Here is a 21,739-nt window from a genome sequence, read left to right on the forward strand (position 1 = left end):
CCTTTAGTTAGAAATAGGATCATTCATTGCTATATTTTACCAGGGCTTTCAGAGCACTTTTAGGGCAATGTGGCCTGGTGGGAGGAGGAGGAGTGTAAGAGACTGAACATCAGGCTTCCCATGTCGGTCTTCAGGTCTGCTGCTGCCATTATCTCATTTTTAGGATGCTCTTCCCCCGTCCCATACTCCAATTCCCTTGTTTGTAAAAGTGGATTTACTTACACAACATATCACTGAGAGTAATACTTCCTTGATGAAGAATTCTGGAGTTTGTGCTCATTATACCCAAGTACAGAATATTGCTATTTCATTCCCATACATGAATAGACTTGGGACATTATGTTCAGTGTCATGTAGTTTTCACAAACTCTCTGAAATTTTCAAGCAGATAGTTTTTTTTTTTTTTACATGAGGCAGCATGGAACTTGCTTGTGTAATTTAGGATAGCTTTACCAACTTCAGTCACACTGGAACAAGGACTTGGAGCCTCCACAGGCTGCATCCCTATTAACACTGAAGCTAGTCACAATGTAAAATCTACTATAAAGATCTTGAGTTTCCTAGCTGCTAAAAAGCAAACAAGAAACAATGCGTATGTTTGAACAGTGGGCATCCCCATGCCTTGGGAAGGGTTAAGAAAACATCTGCAAAGTTCTGCTAAACCCCACTAAATGAACTGACTGATAAATTCTCCTAGCTTCTCCATAATATAGATGCAGTGTAACAGGAGAGATACTAAATCTTGTCAGTCTTCTTCTTCAACCTTGGCACAAAGCAACGCAATTCTTCCTACACAATTTGTTGACACATTTCTCTCTACAGTATGAGAAGTTCAGTTCCTCTCAGTTCCTCTCAGATGACAGAACAGAGTTACATGCAAGCACCCAAGCACAGGCATTTTTGTGTACTTCTGAAAGTCACAAACTCCCCTGCTGTAGAAATCTGCAGACTGGGAAACCTGGAAGGAAGGCTCAGAGTCTTGGACTCGTCTTCGTCTGTGTCCTCCAGCCAAAGGAAATATTTGCCTACTTGTGATACTCTGCAACACTTGAGGGTAGTGAGGCTTGGAAGAGGAGCAGGAATATAGGTGGGTGGTGATGGATGGAAGGAGGGAGCTGTGGTTGGGTTTCTGCTGAAGGGGTGAACTATATACTCTGTGTGTGCATTTCTGAGGGTAAGGCTCTTGTTTGAGGGAAGCACCTTGATGGGCATTTGCAGAGTAAGTATTGTACTGTTTTAACTTTGCTTCAGTCCTGGATAATGTGTATGAGGGTTGAAGTTAATGACTAATACCAGGGTGGGAAGACTAGGCAGCACCCTTCTTTACAGTCTAGATGGCATGGTTCCCCATGAAGTCCTGGTCATGTTGTCCTCTTTCTCACTTTGTGTGTCTCAGGTGCCCCATGCCTTTTTTTGAAAGACTAACACTAGACCATTCATGCAATGTGTCATTTTTACTAACCAACTAATGTACTAACACCCTAACGACTCATCTTTGCTTTTAGTTATTTTAATTAACAATCGTTCTGTTCACAATTTTTTAATTTCCTTTCTTCCCCCTTTTCCGCAAAGCACTCAGGCATTGGACACGCTATGGTAAACAAACTACATTGTCTGGTAGATATCATTCTTATTGTCTCTTTTTTTGGGTTTGCCGTGTGTTACCTGCCTTTTCCTCTCCCTACCCCCTCTTTTTCCCCCTCCTTTATACTTACTTCTTCCTTTAATTTTATTTTGATTTAATTGAAATCACTTTTTTTTCCCTCCCTTCTTTGTTTTTTCCTTTCCTTTCTTTTTTTAATGGAAAAAATGAGCAACAAAAGCAACTTGAACAACTCTTCTGGAAATGGGGTTTGGACATTGCTTTTATTGGTTTCTTCACCTCCCCCTTTAGTTCTTCTTTTCAATTCTCATCATAAATTATTGGGGTTTTTGTCCCTGGCTTTTGGGTTCAGCTTTCTCTCACTTTGGTTTTCATTTTGCTTTTTTCTTCACTTTTGGATTTTATTTTTTACTCTGAAGGTTTCTAGATCAGAACCATTGCAGGGCCTCTAGTCCGTGGTGGTAAAGGCTCTCTTTTTCTGTCATCCCTTTGTTGTGGCAACGGCTATTACAGGCAAGCTGGCCAGAGTTGTCCTCTTTCTCCTGATTTTCCCCCACTTCCTTCCCTCCTCTTTGTCTCCTTTTCCTCCTCCTCCCTCTTGCACTCTCTCTCACTTTCTCTCTCTCTCTCTGACCTCTACCTGCCGTGGCCGACAGGAGCTCAGCCAGTTGTTTGTTTCAGTACACACTCTGCATGGCATGTCCACGTCTGGTGACTCGCCTGTCTCCTCCTGGCCTCGATCTATTTTCCTCCATCTTCCCTTGAAGCCACTAACAACATTCAAGCAAAGCATATCAGATTCACTTGCTCCTCTGCCTCCCTTCCACCCCTCTTCACCCTCCATGTGTTTGGGGTTAGAGGTTTTGGGGACATTTCTGGTTTGCTTTGATTTTTTTTTTTTTTTTAATTATGGGGTTTGTTTGGTATTTTTATTTTTGATTGCATGTGAGTGTTAAATAGTTTTCTCTCTTTCTCCTTATCCCTCTTTCTCTTATCTCTTTTCCTTGCCATCTTTCTGGGCTTCCAGATATATTGGCATGACATGTCAAAGTGCAGTGTGTGCACGCTTTGTGTTTGTTTTCTTTCTCTCTCATCTCTGCTTCTGTCACACTTTGTTGGTGTGTGGTTGGTTTATTTAATTTTATTTTTATTTATTTCGTATTTGTATTTTGGTTATGAGTTTTTAATGCTTTTTTTTTTTTAATTTCCCTTTTTTTTATTGGGGGTGGTGGGTGTGTGTCTCTCTAGGTACATGGCATGCACATCCATAATGTATTGAAAGTGAGATCCCTCTCACCCTTCCCTGAATGCATGATCGTCAGTGTGCTGTGAGCAAAAGAAACGTTAAAAATAAAAAATACCAACCTCGTCTTCATTAGTGTTTGTTTTTTTTTTTTACTAACAACCATAACTAACTGTAATAAAATAAATAATAATTAATCATAAAATCAGCTAATATGAGAAATCTCTTTCAAGGACAGCTCCATTTTCTGGCCTGAATAGATGGAAAACATCTTGACGGGTAGACTGCCAGGTCAGCCTGACCATGCTAGTACACCAGAGGACAAGCAGCTGCTGGAGCTTTTCCATTGTGGGTGAATCAGACCAGAAAATGGAGCTTGGCTTAACTGAAAAAATACATGCCAAATCTCAACAAAATCCTTAATAAAACTGACATAAAATTATAGGGGAGGTAACTGCTTCTGTTCAGAATTGTAAGGTCATTGCTGGGATTTTCTTTGTCCGTTGTGTCCCTCAAACAGGTGACAATCTCTGTGGATGGCATCCTTACCACCACGGGCTACACACAGGAGGACTACACCATGCTTGGTTCGGATGACTTCTTTTACGTTGGAGGGAGCCCCAGTACTGCTGATTTACCTGGCTCTCCAGTAAGCAACAACTTCATGGGCTGCCTCAAAGAGGTAAATACTTGAAATAGATTCTTGTTTCTGTGCTTTTGGTTTCTCAAAGTCATTCCTCTTTCCTGCTTTTCATTACACACTCAAGGTCTTTCCCTGGTGCTGAACTTTACGCTGATACTGCAACAGCTCTGTAAGGATTAACTTGTCATTCAGCTGGACAGAAGGCATCAGCTGCAGAACTCATTAATTTATGGTCAGAATCAGACTTCTAGTGCTTGGATAACAGGAAAAATACTCATGGTAGTGGGAGAGGTGTCTTGTCTTCTGTAAGGTGTTAACCATTTAGAAGAAAGTACTAGAATTTTCTAGGAATTGAAGCAATAAACATTAAAAAGAAGATAAATGGCCTTTGATTAATAAGCAGCATTTTTGGATTTAAAAAAAAAATCATAATCAGAAGCTTGTTTAGGATATTTTTTTTAGGGCCTGGATTTCACCTAGTTATAGTTAAAATGTCAATTTTCCAGGAAGATAGAGAGTTAGAATAAAGCGGAAAAATAAAGTTGAATGTAGCATAAAACATGTATATAAATTATGTGAGGAGAATGCAGCATGAGGGTATAATGGAGTTGTGGCAATGAAGTAACGTGGACTTGTGGTGTACTGTGTTAGTAAATCGCAGCAGCAGTTTCTGCATTTGTCACGAACAGTTAGCTGGCTTCCAAGCCCATATTGTCTCATGCTGACTGGCTGCCCTTGTCCTTAGTTAATCCACAACTTCAAGAAAATCCATGCATGAGTAATAGAGTTTGAACTGCCTGGCTAGTAGCAAGAACCAGAAGAGTGTTTGGGGCGAGGATGAGGAGCCTCAGCCTAAATATGAAACCTGGTGCAGTTGTTCAGCTATTATCCCCTGCAGTCAGCTTTTGTCATCTTTCCTGTTTCTTCTAACAGAATTGTGATAATCACTGTGATTAGTGGTGATACAGACATTGACATCTCCAAAATGTGCTATAGAAAGCTTACTGAAAAGCACGGTTAAATTTTCTCCCAGTCAGCCTCTTAGATAGCCTGGAGTAAGAGTTTCTTGCAAGAGTTTTCTCCCTAATGGTGGTAATTCTATTTTTCACAGGGTGTGGTTTGGTGGGTCCAAGTCCTTTGCAGCCTTGAGGGTTGTCATAATATCCTCTTTGTATGAACATTTAATATTGGAGGGAAGGTGGAGCTGAGTTTTCAGACAGGAGTCATGGAAACAGCAATGCTGAGCTAGATGTCATCTCTGGCTGCAGCTGCCTGACTAGTTACCATCTTACTGATGCTTGACTCACGGTGTCGGAGGTTGTATGTTACGTGCCAGTCTTTTGATGTGAGCAGTGGCTGTCAGAGTCTGGAGCTGCTCTCCTGCTTGACCTCTGGATTAGTTAAGGGGATGCACATATGCTGGAAAACAAAATGTGAGCATCTTATATAGGAAATGAAACTACTCTGCTGAATACAAACTGTCATACAGAGATCGAATCCTTCTGTTTTCATTTGTAGAGCCTTGGGCCTGATTTTTGTAGGCACTGAGCATCACAGTTTGATTGAAATAAAGAGGAGATACAGCTTCTTAGTGTCTCTTTAAATCAGGATCTTAATTTTATTTATGGGTGCTTTGAACATAACACTTAGCTGAGGCCATTTTTATGTGTGCTTTAAGTCAAGCCAATGGAGCAGAGAAAGCGGTGACAAGAAAATCTTCAGCAGCTTTGTTATTTATATAATCATTTGTATTCTATTAGCTAGCACAATGTGCTAAGAGACGCTTACATAGCAGTCCCCTGCTTATAATGCTCTGAGAGAAGAAAAAAGCAAGCAACCGCTTAAGAAAGAGAGAAGACGAAGAAAACAGATAATCAGAATGTACCTTGTAATCTTCACTTGACTAGGCAGTGACAGAAGACGTTTTTTAGCAGTTGTCTCGATTTAATACAGGCTCGTGCTGACTGGATTTGAGCTATAGTCTACTTAATAACAACCTACTCTTAGTAGCGGTCTGGTAATGCTTTCACCTGCTGTGAAAATATGCCTAAAATGTACCTTACCTGGCCTCTGAGGTCGAATCTACTGTACGCTACTCACTAAACAACAATGTAGCACAGGGCTGTCAGGGGTGCACCTGGAAGTGGGATGAATGGAAAAATGTAATATTTCAAATGGGAAGCAATGTTACTAATTAGCGCTTGGTGTTTTCATTCCTCCATACCCCTTAGGCCGTTGGATGAATTACAACACGTGTCACTAGGAAGTGTAAGGAAACTGACTGTGCTTTTCCTCATTCTGGTTTTGGCAAGAAGAGGTGACAGGGAACTGCAATTAATGGAGAAAGAACAGCACTTAGAGGACTGTCAGAATCCTGACAAAGTCCAGAAGTGCTCCCGTAACACCGACACCCTCACAGAGTAGGGTCTGAGCAGAATAAATAGCCTGTGTAGGCTGAGAAAGGTTCTTGTTGCATGTGTCATGAGTTATTCCCAGATATCAAAGCAGGCAGTGCTTTCATTAAGCGGAGCTTTGGATAAGTTGAGCTGAAAGTAGTTAGCCTTTTGAAATTCCTCACAGGGTTAGTTTCCTCTTCTTTCCTTTGTAAGGGATGAAAACTCTGATGGCAAAGGTACCAGGATCAGCCTGAGATCCACCTGGAATTAGGGGGTGGCTTTTTTGAGTGTTTTCTTTCTGTTTACTTAGAATCATAGATTCATAGACTCATAGAATAGTTAGGGTTGGAAAGGACCTTAAGATCATCTAGTTCCAACCCCCCTGCCATGGGCAGGGACACTCACACTAAACCGTATCACCCAAGGCTTCATCCAACCTGGTCTTGAACACTGCCAGGGATGGAGCATTTACAACTTCCTTGGGCAACCCATTCCAGTGCCATACCACCCTCACAGTAAAGAATTTCTTCCTTGTATCCAATCTAAACTTCCCCTGTTTAAGTTTTAACCTGTTACCCCTTGTCCTGTCACTACAGTCCCTGATGAAGAGTCCAGCCCCAGCCTCCCTATAGGCCCCCTTCAGATACTGGAAGGCTGCTATGAGGTCTCCATGCAGCCTTCTCTTCTCCAGACTGAGCAGCTCCAACTTTCTCAGCCTGTCTTCATATGGGAGGTGCTCCAGTCCCCTGATCATCCTCCTGGCCCTCCTCTGGACTTGTTCCAACAGTTCCATGTCCTTTTTATGTTGAGGACACCAGAACTGCACACAATACTCCAAGTGAGGTCTCAACAAGAGCAGAGTAGAGGGGCAGGATCACCTCCTTCGACCTGCTGGTCACGCTCCTTTTGATGCAGCCCAGGATACGGTTGGCTTTCTGGGCTGCAAGCACACACTGAAGCCAGCTCTTGTTCATTTTCTCATTGACCAACACCCCCAAGTCCTTCTCTGCAGGGCTGCTCTGAATCTCTTCTCTGCAGGGCTGCTCTGAATCTCTTCTCTGCAGGGCTGCTCTGAATCTCTTCTCTGCCCAACCTGTAGCTGTGCCTCGGATTGCTCCGACCCAGGTGTAGGACCTTGCACTTGTCATGGTTAAACTTCATAAGGTTGGCATCAGCCCACCTCACAAGCTTGTCAAGGTCCCTCTGGATGGCATTCCTTCCCTCCAGCCTGTCATCCAAGCCACACAGCTTGGTGTCATCGGCAAACTTGCTGAGGGCGCACTCAATCCCACTGTCCATGTCAGTGACAAAGATGTTGAACAAGACCGATCCCAACACCGATCCCTGAGGGACACCACTCGTTACCAGTTTCCAGTTGGACATTGAGCCATTGACCACAACTCTTTGCATGCGGCCATCCAGCCAGTTCTTTATCCACCACGTGGTCCATCCATCAAATTGATGTCTCTCCAATTTAGAGACAAGGATGTCGTGTGGGACAGTGTCGAACGCTTTGCACAAGTCCAGGTAGATGATATCAGCTGCTCTACCCCTGTCCATCAGTTCTGTAGCTCCATCATAGAAGGCCACCAAATTGGTCAGGCAGGATTTCCCCTTGGTGAAGCCATGCTGGCTGTCACCAAGCACCTTGTTGCTTTTCATGTGCCTTAACATGCCTTCCAGGAGAATCTGCTCCAAGATTTTGCCAGGCACAGAGGTGAGACTGACTGGTCTGTAATTCCCCGGGTCATCCATTTTCCCCTTATTGAAAATGGGGGTTATATTTCCCTTTTTCCAGTCGTTGGGAACTTCACCTGACTGCCATGATTTTTCAAATATGATGGCCAGCGGCTTCACAACTTCATTCACCAGCTCCTTCAGGATCCGCAGATGGATCTCATCAGGACCCATGGACTTGTGCATGTTCAGATTTTTAAGATGGTCTCAAACCAGTTCCTTTCCTACAGTGGGCCCAAGGTCTTCATTCTCACAGTCCCTGTGTCTGCCTTCCAAGACTTGGGTGGTTTGGTCGGAGCCTTTGCCAGTGAAGATCAAGGCAAAGAAGTCATTCAGAACCTCAGCCTTCTCCAAACCCAGGGTAGCCAGTTACCCGAGAGCTTCCAGAGGGGGCCTGTGTTGTCCCTAGTCTGTTTTTTATTTGCTATGTACCTGTAGGATCCCTTCCTGTTATCTTTCACATTCCTAGCCAAATTTAATTCTAACTGGGCCTTAGCTTTCCTAACCTGGTCCCTAACATCCCGGACAGCATCTCTGTACTCTTCCCAGGCTGCCTGTCCTTGCTTCCACCTTTTATTTTCCTCAGCAGCTCCTTATCCATCCAAGGAGGTCTCCTGGCCCTCCTGCTGCACTTCCTTCTAGTTGGGATGCAACACTCCTGAGCTTGTAGCAGGTGATCCTTGAATATCAACCAAGAGTCTTGGGCCCCCTGCCCTCTAGGGCTATATCGCATGGAACCTTACTAAGAAGGTTCCTGAAGAGGCCAAAGTTGCTCTCTTGAAGTCCAGGGCAGTGAGCTTGCTGCACGCTCTTCTCACTGTCCTGAGGATCTCAAACTCGACCATCTCGTGATCACTGCATCCAAGGCTGCCCTGGAGCGTCCCATTTCCAACCAGTCCTTCCCTGTTGGTGAGCACCAGGTCAAGCATGGCACCTCTCCTTGTCGGCTCCTCTATTACTTGCAGAAGGAAGTTGTCTTCCACACAATCAAGGAACCTCCTAGATTGCTTGTGCCAGGCCATACCATCGTTCCAACAGATGTCAGGGTGGCTGAAGTCACCCATGAGAACAAGAGCCTGTGAGCGTGAGGCTTTTCCTATCTGTCTATGGAGTGCTTCATCCGCAGGTTCTCCTTGATCAGGCGGTCTGTAACAGAACCCCACAGTAATGTCTCCCATAGCTGTTTTCCCTTTAACCCTGTGTCGTGGTTTAAACCCAGTCAGGCAATTTGTTCACTCACACCCCTCCCCCCTTCTTTCCCTCCCCCTACTCCCGGAGGGACAGAGAGGAGAATCAAAAAGAATGCAACTCCCACGGGTTGAGATAAGAACAGTTTAGTAACTAAGGTATAACACAGATCACTACTGCTACCACCAATGATAATAATGATAAAGGAAATAACAAGGGTAGAGAATACAACACCTCAGCACCAGCTGACCGATCACTCGCCCCCCAAGCCCGACCAAGCACCGACCAATACCTCCTCCAACCCTGCAGTCTCCCAGCCCTTCCAGGTAACTCCCAGTTACATCCTCGGCATGACGTGCTGTGGTATGGAATACCTCTTTGGTCAGTTTGGGTCAGGTGTCCTGTCTCTGCTTCCTCCTGGCTTCCCCTCCTCCCTGGCAGAGCATGAGGCTCACAAAGTCCTTGGCCAAACCAAAACATCGCTATCAGTTCTGTTCCCAGGCCGAAAGTCAAAACACTGCACTGCACCAGCTACCAAGAAGGAGAAAAACGACTGCTACTGCTGAACCCAGGACATTATCCACCCCTTATTCCATACCATTCACGTCATGCTCAGATCCCACATTTTCAATATACTCTTATCTTAGTGCATGGACCAGTCCCTATAAAGCTGCTGAGTCCATCTGGTCCATGACGTCAGGCTCCATCTCTTGTAACAGTCTTCCAGAGCAGGAGAGACTGTGTGCAGTGTTCACACTCGTGAATAACCTGGGCAATAGTGTCCATTGCTAAGTCCACCCCTCGATCGTGAGTCCATCTCTATGTTGCATCTCTGCTCTGATGGCCTGAAGTGCCATGGGCCCACCAGGCTCAAAATAATTCACTGTCCCCTTAAGCAGTTTCTGCAGCTTGTTGCTGGGGACTCCATACAGCTGCCTTCCATCTCCGATGCTTCCAAAGCACTGGAGGGGCCCAGTGGACTAGATACTTGCCCATATTGTCACACACACCCTGCCACTCATGACTGTCCAGCCTTGGAGAAAACCTTTTGGTCCCCCTATATTGTTGTCTAACCCCAGACAAGACCCAAACCTGACTCTGCTTAACTTTTGAGATCAGACAAAATGGTTGTGGGTAGAACACAGTCTGTGTGTGTGCCAACATGCTGATCCCCACCACAATCAGCAGGCAGGTCCCAAGGATACCCAAAGGCCATTCAAAACCTTCAGAACTCTCAAACGATGCTGCTGTACTTATCACTGGGGCTGGTGTAGCTGCTGTGCTTGCCGGCTCTCCCACCGCCAGCTTCTCTTTTCCTGAGTCCAGCTCTTCCTCCTCTGCCTTGCTGGGAAATGCTGCCTGGTCTCCTGCATCCTCCTGGGGCTCGGCGGGCGGCTGCCGGGGAATGCTCTCAGCCGTCGCGGGGCTGGGCTCGGCCGCGAGGCTCGGCTCCTCCGCGGGGTTCGGCTCCTCCGCCCCCTTCTCCCTCTGCTCGGCAGCCGCCTCCTTCCTCTCCTCGACCGCCCCGACCTCCTCCACCGGCAGCCGTCCCCTCGCGGCCTCCGGCCCCGCTCCCGCCGCCGCTTGGTGCCCGGGGCCGCTCTCCCGGGCCGGTTCGGCTGCCGCCGGCTCCCGGGGCCGCTCCCCCTCGGCTCCCCGCAGCCTCACGAAGATGGAGAGTAGGGTGAGGGCCAGGACGGTGAAGAGCAGCCGGACGGCCAGGTACAAGTCCACGGCCACGTCCGTCCCGCCCTGCTGCTGGAGCCCACCCGTATTACAAGCCATTGCCATAAAGCACAGTGAGACAAGAACCTTAGCCCAGGCCCCACACTTGATAAACACTAACACAGCAAATACCGGCTCTACGCAAGTTACAACATTCTGAAGCTGTGAGATCAACGAGAACAACGAGAAATCAGCATTGTGACGAGTGACTATTAATCCGGTCAGATCTGTTGTTATCTCAACCCTTCCTGCCCCACATTGGGCGCCAAAAAGAACTGTCGTGGTTTAAACCCAGTCAGGCAATTTGTTCACTCACCCCCCCCCCCCCCCCCTTCTTTCCCTCCCCCTACTCCCGGAGGGACGGAGAGGAGAATCGAAAAGAATGCAACTCCCACGGGTTGAGATAAGAACAGTTTAGTAACTAAGGTATAACACAAATCACTACTGCTACCACCAATGATAATAATGATAAAGGAAGTAACAAGGGAAGAGAATACAACACCTCAGCACCAGCTGACCGATAACTCGCCCCCCAAGCCCGACCAAGCACCGACCGATACCTCCTCCAACCCTGCAGTCTCCCAGCCCTTCCGGGTAACTCCCAGTTACATCCTGGGCATGACGTGCTGTGGTATGGAATACCTCTTTGGTCAGTTTGGGTCAGGTGTCCTGTCTCTGCTTCCTCCTGGCTTCCCCTCCTCCCTGGCAGAGCATGAGGCTCACAAAGTCCTTGGCCAAACCAAAACATCGCTATCAGTTCTGTTCCCAGGCCGAAAGTCAAAACACTGCACTGCACCAGCTACCAAGAAGGAGAAAAATGACTGCTACTGCTGAACCCAGGACACCCTGACCCACAAACTCTCTGTTGACTGCTCACCTGTCCCCAGACAGATTTCCATACTCTCCAGCCTATCCCTAACATAAAGGGCAACTTCCCCTCCCTGCCTACCAGGCCTGTCTTTTCTAAAAAGCCTATAACCTTCCGTTCCAACATTCCAGTCATAGGAGCCATCCCCCCATGTTTCTGCGATGCCTACTATATCACAACCCGTAGTACTGGAGGAGCTTGAGCTCTTAAGTATTTTAAGTTAAGAAAGTTAAACAGAGGGGTAGTATACTGTAATAGCAAATATTGTTCCTTTAAGTTTATGCTTTTTAGGAATGTTCTTTTTTCCTACCAAAGTCATAGCTGAGTAATCACCTGTTCCCAGAAGCATAGCACATCACAAGTGGATTGTGCTGCTGTTTGTCATGAGGAAGAACATCCTGCCAAGCCCTGTACTGATCTCTTGAAAGTGTTAAAGCAGAAGAGTCTATTCCTGCTCCTCTGCATTTGTTGAAGACTTCCCTGAGAGATGTCTCAGTTTCCTAGGCTTTTCTAGGCAACGGGATTGCTGCAGGCTTTGGGGTGAAACTTTCAGCCTTCCCCTGTAATCTCGCTTACTTCATCTGGACTGTGTCAGCCTCACAGTACAGCAACAAAACTGCTCACATGGGAGTGAAGAGGGTTCCTTGAGTGAAGTATTGCTTTCCACTTCCTCTGAGATGACATGCAGGTGCTGAAGTGCCATGAGGTGGAATGCCTAATGACCCTCTCTGCCCCTTTGCAGCTGGGACAGACTTCTCCACTCAGCTGGGGTTGGTAGGAGGAGGGGCAACTCTGGCAGGGTAGACTTTTCATGTGGTCAAAGTCTAAGCCTTGACTAGGAGGAGCTGGAGTGTGTGAGAGTGTGCTTCTGGAAAGGAACCAAGGGTCTTGGGGCTCTTCTGCTGCAGTATCTAAGTAAGCTGTGATGAAAGTAACCATGTTTTCTTTGGATTGTCTGAGCTAATGTTTCCTCCTTTAACCACAGAACAGATTCTCCTGCCTCTTCTTTTCCTTGCGGCTACTAGTTCTGATTGAAGAGATTTCACTATAAACACAAGTGCTGAATGTGTAGTTCAGGTTGTTGTGTTGGGGGTATTATAATTATTATTATTTTTCTTCATTTTCATCAGAATTAAAGGTGCCCCAGTGTCTGGTAGCACTATTTGTTTTACATTTTTCTGTAGCCATTCTGGCCGTATTGCAGTATACCTGACTGTAATGAGGCAGCAAGACTGCAAAATAAAAATAACTTCTTTCATGAAAATTTTAAAAGGCAGAATATGCAAATAGGGCACACACAGACATCAGACATGGACATTGCATTGTATTTGCATAAAATCTAAGGCTTTATGAACCTTCAGTCTTAAATTGTTTCAGAGGAGCTCTGAGTGGGGAAGCTGGTGCATTTCCTATTGTGGAGGAAACCAGATACAGAGGTGGGATAGGAGGTACAGAAGCACATCTGAGGCAAGTGAGCAGAAATATTTTCTTAATGGCTGTCAGGGAAGGAGTGACACTGCTTTAAGAGTCAGTGAACAGATGAAAAGGAGGAAGCACTGCCCTCAGGTGGAAAGGGAAAAGGATCCATTAATAGTATTTAAGGACACCCATAGGGCCAGAAGGAGGTAGGACAAGAAAGATAATGACAAACAGCTATGTATTGCATGTACTGGAGAGTCTCAGGGAGGAGGTTCCAGTGATCGGGGTGGATATAGAGAGTGGCTGGGTGGTAAATTTAGCTTTGTAGGCAAAGAGGAAAAACTGCATTTTGATCTCCAGTCGCTAGGGAAGGGAGGTAATCAGAATATTTCCTAAGCATTTTTAGGGAGCCAGCCATTCAGATTCGATTTACTTGGAGCAGTACTTAGATGGTACAGATGGAAGAGCTTTACAAGAGCTGAAGGTGGTCCCTGGATAATGGTATGTGCATGAGAGAATTTATGAAAACGTCACATTTTTCTATCAATGCTATATTAAAATCTCAATTCTGGAAAATGTTGATTAGTACTAACAGCTTGATGGAAGCAGTGAGGTTTGCATATGGGTGGAATATGGCAGAAATTATTGCAGGGGTCAGGCACCATCTGGCCATGATGGGAGAAAGCTGTGAAAGCTTAGATCATTTCTGCCTGCAATTTAACTGCTAGGAGCCAGATTTATAAATGGTTCATGAGTATGCCCAGTTGCTGTATGTACATCTTGGATGCTCTCTGCAAGCCAGGTCTTTTTCAGGCCTATTTGCATGTGTAGAGATGATGTGATTTCTGTTTGGGGATTATTTTTTTTCTCGTTGAAGTATCACACTGGGGAAGAGGCTGAAGATGCCTAAAGGGCTGAAGCCTGAAGGGCTAAAACACAGACACAGAGAAAAACAGTCCAAATGTGAAGAGGGAAGATGGAGGAAGTTGCAGATGCAAGACTCCCTCCATAACCTGGTAGCCTAAAAGCTTTTAGGTGCCCAAGATCCCCTCCCACAGCAGTGATTTAACAGACCCAGCAATACATAAGAGGACAGTCATGAATCAATGGTGTGGGGGGAATTTCACTGATGAGATGTGGAGGAAGTTACCACATGAATGGCACTAATTGTCCACATGTGTTTGGACCACTCTGTTTCCTATCTGTATTACTTAGTGAATTTAGTATTTGTAAAAGAAAGGGAGGGGCTAGTAGTATTGCATAGAAGCAGGCAAAGCATGGCCAAAGGCTGAATATGATTCCTCTCCTCAAAATATGTCTTGTTCTTAATCTTGGTCTCCCTTTACTGTGCCAGAGCATCATCCCAAATTGACCTGCTGATTATAAAATCAGCAAATGGTTTAGGTTAGAATGGACCTTAAAAATCATCTAGTTCCAGGTCCCCCTGGACAGGGACCTTCCACTAGACCAGGCTGCTCAAAGCCCTGTCCAGCTTGGCCTTGGACATTTCTAGGGATGGGGCATCCACAGCTTCTCTGGGCATCCTGTGCCAGTGTGTCACCATGATCTTGATTCTTAAACTTCCGTATCCAGAAACGTGTAGTTTTTGGTTTTTCCTCACTCTTAGATTTACAATTGCATTACTGCTGCTGTGGTGGATCAACTTCCTGCTGCAGCTCTAGGCTGTGTGAGTGACAGGGTTATGGATGCCTGTGCTTTTTCTCTGTGCTATCTGCAGAGCATCCAGCACAAGGCCTTCATCGTGTTTTTGAGTGCCCTTGTTGTAGAAACGTAACAACACAGTGGGTTAAGAGACACAACGAGGGAGATGTTGGCCAATGTTTCAAGCAGCTCCTACTAAAATTCCTGAGAGAAATAAATAAATCCAAACCATATTTCTGGAAAGGTTTAATTTGTAGGTAGGAATGGAGGCACTTGGAAACTGAGAGCAATATGATACAAGGCAAGATGCTGAGAGAATCCTGAATAGACCAGTAATGGGGAGGGGAAGATGATAGTATTTTCCCATCAAGTAAAGCTTATAAGCTTTGTTCCTGGGCTTGTTTGCATTTCGTATTTCTGTAATTAGCTCAGAGTCAGAAGGGATATATGGTTGGGCATTAAAACTTTAGGCTGCCTGCTGGCTGAGAACATATATTGGATGCTTAGGCATGAATTCTGCAAGGTACACAGAGTACCTTGTGCTTTCTGGTATGAGTGTGGGACATGACATGAAGCCAAAGAGAGCAAAAGGCTCTTTAAACTGAGCATCTGAAAGCTGGAGCACACTACCCATCTATCTCTGGGCTTTTTGACAGTGCTGAAAAAGAAACAATGCTTTGAGAAGGATTGTTTTTAAACAAACTTGTTTATCTTACCAGAGGAACTTCTGTTGCCCTGCCAGACCTCTGTGGTGCTGCCAGAAGGAGTGGCATTGTGCCTCCTTTGTTTTGCTTGCCTGTATGTTTGCATGTGCACACTATTCTATAGTCATAAAAGATTGGGTCACACCAGCCTATTTTCTCAGAAATAACTAGTAGAGTGAAATTTACCCTACATGCAAGCGTGGGAGAAAATGTATAATACCTCTTACATCAAACCAGGCATAAGTAAAGTAACTGTTTTATGATTCATGGTCCCAGTACTAACATTTAGTGGAGTGATGAATGTCAGCCTCTCTGGGGAAGGCACTTGATTCAGTTGATTTTGCTAGTGGCTTTTTTTTAGGGAATCATTTAGCAACGATGGGAGAAAAGAGGAATGTTTGTGTGAAGCATAGGCAAGGCAGCCATTCCAGCACAAAGTCTATGGCCATACTGTGGGGAAGAAAAGAAGAGAGGGGGTTTAGATTTCTGTACAAGTGTCTGAGTCATGGGAGATGAAAGCTTTTGGTATGCAGGTGGAAACATGCAGAGAGAAAGGCATCCTGTGGTACAGTAACACAATGATAACATTTTACAATTAAAACATCTGAAGGAGTTTAGGCATAGAGGAACAAATCACCTAGCTTGCTCCTTTTTAGTACTCTTTTGAGTGTATTTCTCTTAACTTTCCCACTTCCTAAATACTGAGAAAGTACAATATCCTAGGCTGAGCTCCCAGGAGAAGCACAGATCAGAATGTCCTGGTGAGTTTGACATGGGAAATGAATGTTTTTGGTTTTGAAGTGTATTTTCTTGGTGTCTGATTTTTTTTTTATTTTTTTTTTTTTTCCCCTAAATTAAGATTATTTTTAATGACAAGAATATCACACAGAAAATTCAATGGTACAGAGTTTGGTGCACTGTGACCCCATACTCAGTAAATACATTTACTAAAAGTCTAATTCATAAGGATGAATAATCTGAGGTAATAGGACACTTTGTATCAACAGTTCAGTCGGTGGCCTTTGCAAAGCAGCCTCAGAGAGTTTGGCTTCTTCATCAGCTAAAATATGTACCAAGAGGAGTAAATGTCTTTATCTTCTTTCAAATGCTAGAACTAAGGCACAGAGGTGATATTACTTGGTCAACATCATACAGCCTGCCATTAGTAGAGGAGTAAATAAGAGGGACATCTTACCTAAACAGCTCTTTCTGTTGCTGTTACTCCTGGCAGGGATAGCCCATTTCTTCAGTATAGTTTTAAGAGTCACAACTGATTGATGTTCTTAGTGGAGAATACTAGATGTTCCTGGAATTACTGCAGCCTTGTTTTCCTGGGGAATTTTCTTCTTTACCAGTAGTATTTACTAATTTTTTCTTGCTTTATCCTTGACTTCTTTATACATTCCTGTCAAGCTTACAAGGGTATGAGTGTGAAAAAACAACTTTGGAAGATTGCACAAGGCGTATATATATAGGTTATGTCAAAAGTGCATCTTAAATTGCCAGCTGCACTGCTGTGGATGGGTATTAAATGCCCCCACTACGTTCTTTTAGGAGTCAGGCCTGGTGAGGAAATGAAGGAAAAATCCAGAACAGACTCTACTTCCAAGCAGTCTAAGGAGCTGAGGTTGAGGCAGGGGACTGTTCAAATGAAGATCAGTCATAGAGTCATAGAATAGAATCACAGAATAGTCAGGGTTGGAAAGGACCTTAAGATCATCTAGTTCCAACCCTCCTGCCATGGGCAGAGACACCTCACACTAAACCATGTCATCCAAGACTCCATCCAACCTGGTCTTGAACACTGCCAGGGATGGAGCATTTACAACTTCCTTGGGCAACCCATTCCAGTGCCATACCACCCTCACAGTAAAGAATTTCTTCCTTGTATCCAGTCTAAACTTCCCCTGTTTAAGTTTTAACCCGTTACCCCTTGTCCTGTCACTACAGTCCCTAATGAAGAGTCCATCCCCAGCCTCCCTGTAGGCCCCCTTCAGATACTGGAAGGCTGCTATGAGGTCTCCACGCAGCCTTCTCTTCTCCAGGCTGAACAGCCCCAACTTTCTCAGCCTGTCTTCATACGGGAGGTGCTCCAGTCCCCTGATCATCCTCGTGGGCCTCCTCTGGACTTGTTCCAACAGTTCCATGTCCTTTTTATGTTGAGGACACCAGAACTGCACACAATATTCCAGGTGAGGTCTCACAAGAGCAGAGTAGAGGGGCAGGATCACCTCCTTCGACCTGCTGGTCACGCTCCTTTTGATGCAGCCCAGGATACGGTTGGCTTTCTGGGCTGCAAGCGCACACTGAAGCTGGCTCATGTTCATTTTCTCGTCAACCAACACCCCCAAGTCCTTCTCTGCAGGACTGCTCTGAATCTCTTCTCTGCCCAACCTGTAGCTGTGCCTGGGATTGCTCCAACCCAGGTGTAGGACCTTGCACTTGTCATGGTTAAACTTCATAAGGTTGGCATCAGCCCACCTCACAAGTGTGTCAAGGTCCCTCTGGATGGCATTCCTTCCCTCCAGAGTTCCATTAATCTTTCCCTTCTTCTCTGAGCTCCAAGAGCCTTCAGTGATCTTAATGGGAATAGTAAAAGATAATAAATGCTTTTTCTTGTGGAAGGTGTGACGATTCAGTTGGTGTTGACAAATTCTGAGAGAGCATCCATTCAAAAGAACCATCAATGTATAAATTACGATAGCAGTTGTGGCCCTAAAACTTTCACATTTACCACTGCTGCCTATTTTACCCACTTCAGGGCAGCAGTGGTGAATACAGTGAAGAGTATCATACTCCAAAAGCACCAGCCAGATGTCACAGTTCAGGAAAGCTGAATCTTCTTCAGCTGCTTCTATCAGTAGACACACTCAGATATCTCCTGAGGCTTGAGTCTACTCCGATACCAAACAAGACCAAATTTTGAAATATTCAGGTATCTTTGACTGAAAATGTCATTACTGTGCAGAAGACTTTCAAACCACCTTCTACAGTATGTATGACTTCTGCTGGAATGCTTGGATCTTTCCTGATCCTAACTGAAACTGGAAAGCAGTCACAGTCACCCCACATCAAGAAGACACTTGCATCCACTTACAGATAAGATGTGAGAATGTACTCATGTCCTGTATTGCTCATAAAAAGAGACATAATGGAAAACTCTGGGTTGAGAGTTTTGATGGTGAATAGTGTGCCAGCTCACGTTCAGTTTCTCATTGACCAACACCCGCAAGTCCTTCTCTGTAGGGGTGCTCTGAATCTCTTCTCTGCCCAACCTGTAGCTGTGCCTGGGATTGCTCTGACCCAGGTGTAGGACCTTGCACTTGGCACCAACAGTTGTTGTTGCAGGTCAACAGTTTTATTTTTCTCTGCTTTGTGCTGTTTCTCAGTCCAAGATACTAGGAACTGCATCATGAGTGTTGTGTATCTTAGGAGATTTCTTCCACATCTGACCAGAATAGGAAATGATCTTCCAGTTATGGATGTAGTTAAAACTTAAACTTCTGCTGAATTTGGGGAGACCCTTTAATGAAGGATATGTCACTGCACATTCCAGGGGTTAATATTTCACTCTCTCATGTTCTCACATTTTTAGTAAGAATTGATGACCTGGCCCATAGGAACTAGGATCAGCAGTCTTGTAGGGTGTATTAGCGTGCTGCCAGTGCTGCAGCTCTGCTTTAGCCAGGGAGTTATTCAAAGTCTCTGTTCCTTACATAGCTTAGCCCTTGCCTATCCTGCTGAAGTAAGGTTTCTGCTAGTGTTATTGCTTTGCCCCATGCATGACAGGGAAAAGAACTTTGTCAGGTTGGCTAATTTGCATTTATAGCAAGATTTTTTTGCTGGCATAATGGTATTGGATAGGGTTTGTTGAAAAATAACATAAGCTAGTCTCAGTTATAGACCGATCTCTTTCACCAAATGTTTCTGACCACATAGGCAGTGGAAGAGTAATTTACTCCTGACATGTTTGTAGAAAGTTTATTCATGATCTGCCTGTATATCCATGGAAAGCATTCCTGTTAAACTTGTAAACAATTTGAAATTGCCTCATAAAATTAGTCTTCAGTGATGGAATTTGAATATGAAAATGAAGTACTAGAATTACTTTAATTAGAAAAACATGGGAGATCCAAAGACAGGAGTTGAAGTTTCAACTGACTTTGCAATGGAAGATGGAGGAGATGTTATTTTATCATCTGTGTACTGAAACAATCACTAGGCTCCTAAAATTATTTCTTTAATGAAATTCATATAGCAAAGGCTCTAGAATCCTCCAGCACAATGAATCTGGAAGTACAAACAGTTTGGATTATTTTCTTTCATAGCTCTGCCCACAGATTAAACAAATACAGGTTCTAATTAAGATGAAATTTATTACAATATAGTATCTTGTTCTTGGGAACTTTTATCAGTGGGCAGACAGCAACTTGCAGGTGTTCTAGGTCAGTGCCAGCACATACGTTTTGTTGGGGGATTAATTTAATGGATAATTCGCATATCAAAAGTTCAGTGGCATTGAAATCCTAAAGTTACTGTGCTCTTGGAAAGTTTACAAAAGTAATTAATGGCTAAAGTCTGATTAATAAAGTATGTATGCAGATTGAGCATACATTTTAAAGCAAGCATAGATGAGCAAGCTGAAACTTTCTATGCAGAATGCATAAGACGCATCTTTTTGCAGGGCTGTTTGAACTATGTGCTGCCACCATGATTATAAGCTAAAGATAATTCATGGAGCTAGAACAGGGTGTGGTCTAATATAGTCTGACTGAGACAGCTACCTGGGGTGGATATCGGCAGCAGAGGTTGCTGTCACCATTGGGCAGTATAGCCAGCAGGCTGGTGTGTTGCACTGGTAATGGAGCATTCCACTGAATTGCAGCTGAGCCATTCGTGTCCCTCAGTCCTGGTACTGGCGCTATCTGTGCTTGCTTTGAGGCAGGACTATCAGGAGCAGGCTTTGCTTTCCTGCGTAATGAACCTGATTCCTGCTGAGCTTCTGTACCTGCAAGGGATGTGCCATGTGCTGTTGTTCAGAAAATGAGAGTGTTTACAGGTGTAGAAATACATTGGCAAATTTAGAACATGTAATACAGATTGGAGCAATATAGCTTGTGCTTTGGGTATATAATGAAGGTAATTGGCAAACGAAGCCCTAAAGAACTGAAATGTTAAAGCAGCAATCCTTGCACACATGCGATCTAATCCATCCCCCTTCAAGAATGAGCAGAGTAAGAAGGATACACAGAGTACTGATAGACAAACAGCTGAATCCAAAGTCATCAGCAGAGATGTGGTGATACTCACTGAGGTTATTGTGGGGAAGATTTCTGGCTTTGTCTTATTCCATTAGCCAAACATGGTTCCATCCTAATGGATCCTGGGATCTTAACTCTCATAGAATCATAGGATAGTTAGGGTTGGAAAGGACCTTAAGATCATCAAGTTCCAACCCCCCTGCCATGGGTAGGAATGCCTCACACTAAACCATGTCACCCAAGGCTCTGCCCAGCCTGGCCTTAAACACTGCCAGGGATAGAGCATTTGCCACCAAGTTTGGGTGTCCAAAGCCTGGTGTTCTTAGCTTTATGATAAAAGTAAATGAACTTCTTTTGCTATGTTTGACTTTGTAGTTCACTAAGCTTAGTAAACTCTTGGTTTGGGTGAATACTGAGAAGAAATAGGGGATAACACTTTTATTTGTTGCTCCTTATGTTGCATTAAAGAGACTGCTAAGGATCAACCTTATACTGTCAGATAGAAACAAATGAGTAGTTTTGGAGAATCAGAACCTGCCATATACTAATATTAATAAAGTAATAGGAGAGACAGAAGTTGAAAAACTGTGCTGTTTATGTATAGGTGTATAAAAGACACACTTTCAGCCTAGGAGTGAGTGGGATGCTTATTGTAAAGGAAGACAATGAGAGAATGTACTTATTTGTTTGGCATATAGGGTTTGAAAACTTGGTAGGCAGAGTTAATAACATTGACCATGCACAGCTTAATGTATTCTCCAGTGCTCTGGCTCATGACATAGCTATAATAGTGGTGAGAAAAGCCCTTTTCCTGTGGTATTTGAGTACCTGCTCCAAGCTCAAGAATTAAAAGGACTCTGCTCCCTGTGTAACTGTATCCCCCAACACATTTTCTTCTAATGAAACCAGTTACACTGCCTTTGAAAATATCTGCTACCTTTACCAGCAGGAACATGCACCACTAGGTTTAAAGCTAGAATTTCTTCTAACTTAGCCCCATCAGTTTGACTTTGGGACCACTAGCAAGTCCTCAGCCTTCTGGGCATTAATTTTTTCTCCTGTTAGTATTTTGATTTTATTGCAGTCTTCAAATATGAAGTGCACAGCTGCAAATATTATACTCTAGCTGTGATTTCAGGTAGGTTGTGGTCATTCAATGGTGGTATGCAAGGGCTGAATCTAGATTTTTAGAACTTTAATTTAGAAGTGGGGTTATTGGCTGCAGTAGCTTATTTTGTCTTGACAAGTATCATCTCCTTGGGAGCAGAAATCACTGTATAAACCTTGTTG

The 21,739-nt window shown here is 44.3% G+C and overlaps 1 protein-coding gene across 26 annotated transcripts in view; it reads left to right on the forward strand.

Annotated features, from left to right (window-relative positions):
* Window positions 1-21,739, forward strand: part of NRXN3 (neurexin 3) — a 1,041,771-nt gene that overhangs the window by 268,027 nt on the left and 752,005 nt on the right. For all 26 annotated transcript variants that reach the window (XM_061463692.1, XM_061463704.1, XM_061463706.1 and 23 more), the window contains one exon: window positions 3,367-3,528. In XM_061463692.1, the coding sequence (XP_061319676.1) occupies window positions 3,367-3,528 (162 nt within the window). The remainder of the gene's footprint in view (window positions 1-3,366; window positions 3,529-21,739) is intronic.

This window comes from Pezoporus flaviventris, unplaced genomic scaffold (genome assembly GCF_033815535.1).
Source record: "Pezoporus flaviventris isolate CSIRO_AGI_PZ_B2104156 unplaced genomic scaffold, CSIRO_AGI_Pfla_v1 ptg000036l, whole genome shotgun sequence".
Taxonomy (NCBI): Eukaryota; Metazoa; Chordata; class Aves; order Psittaciformes; family Psittacidae; genus Pezoporus; species Pezoporus flaviventris.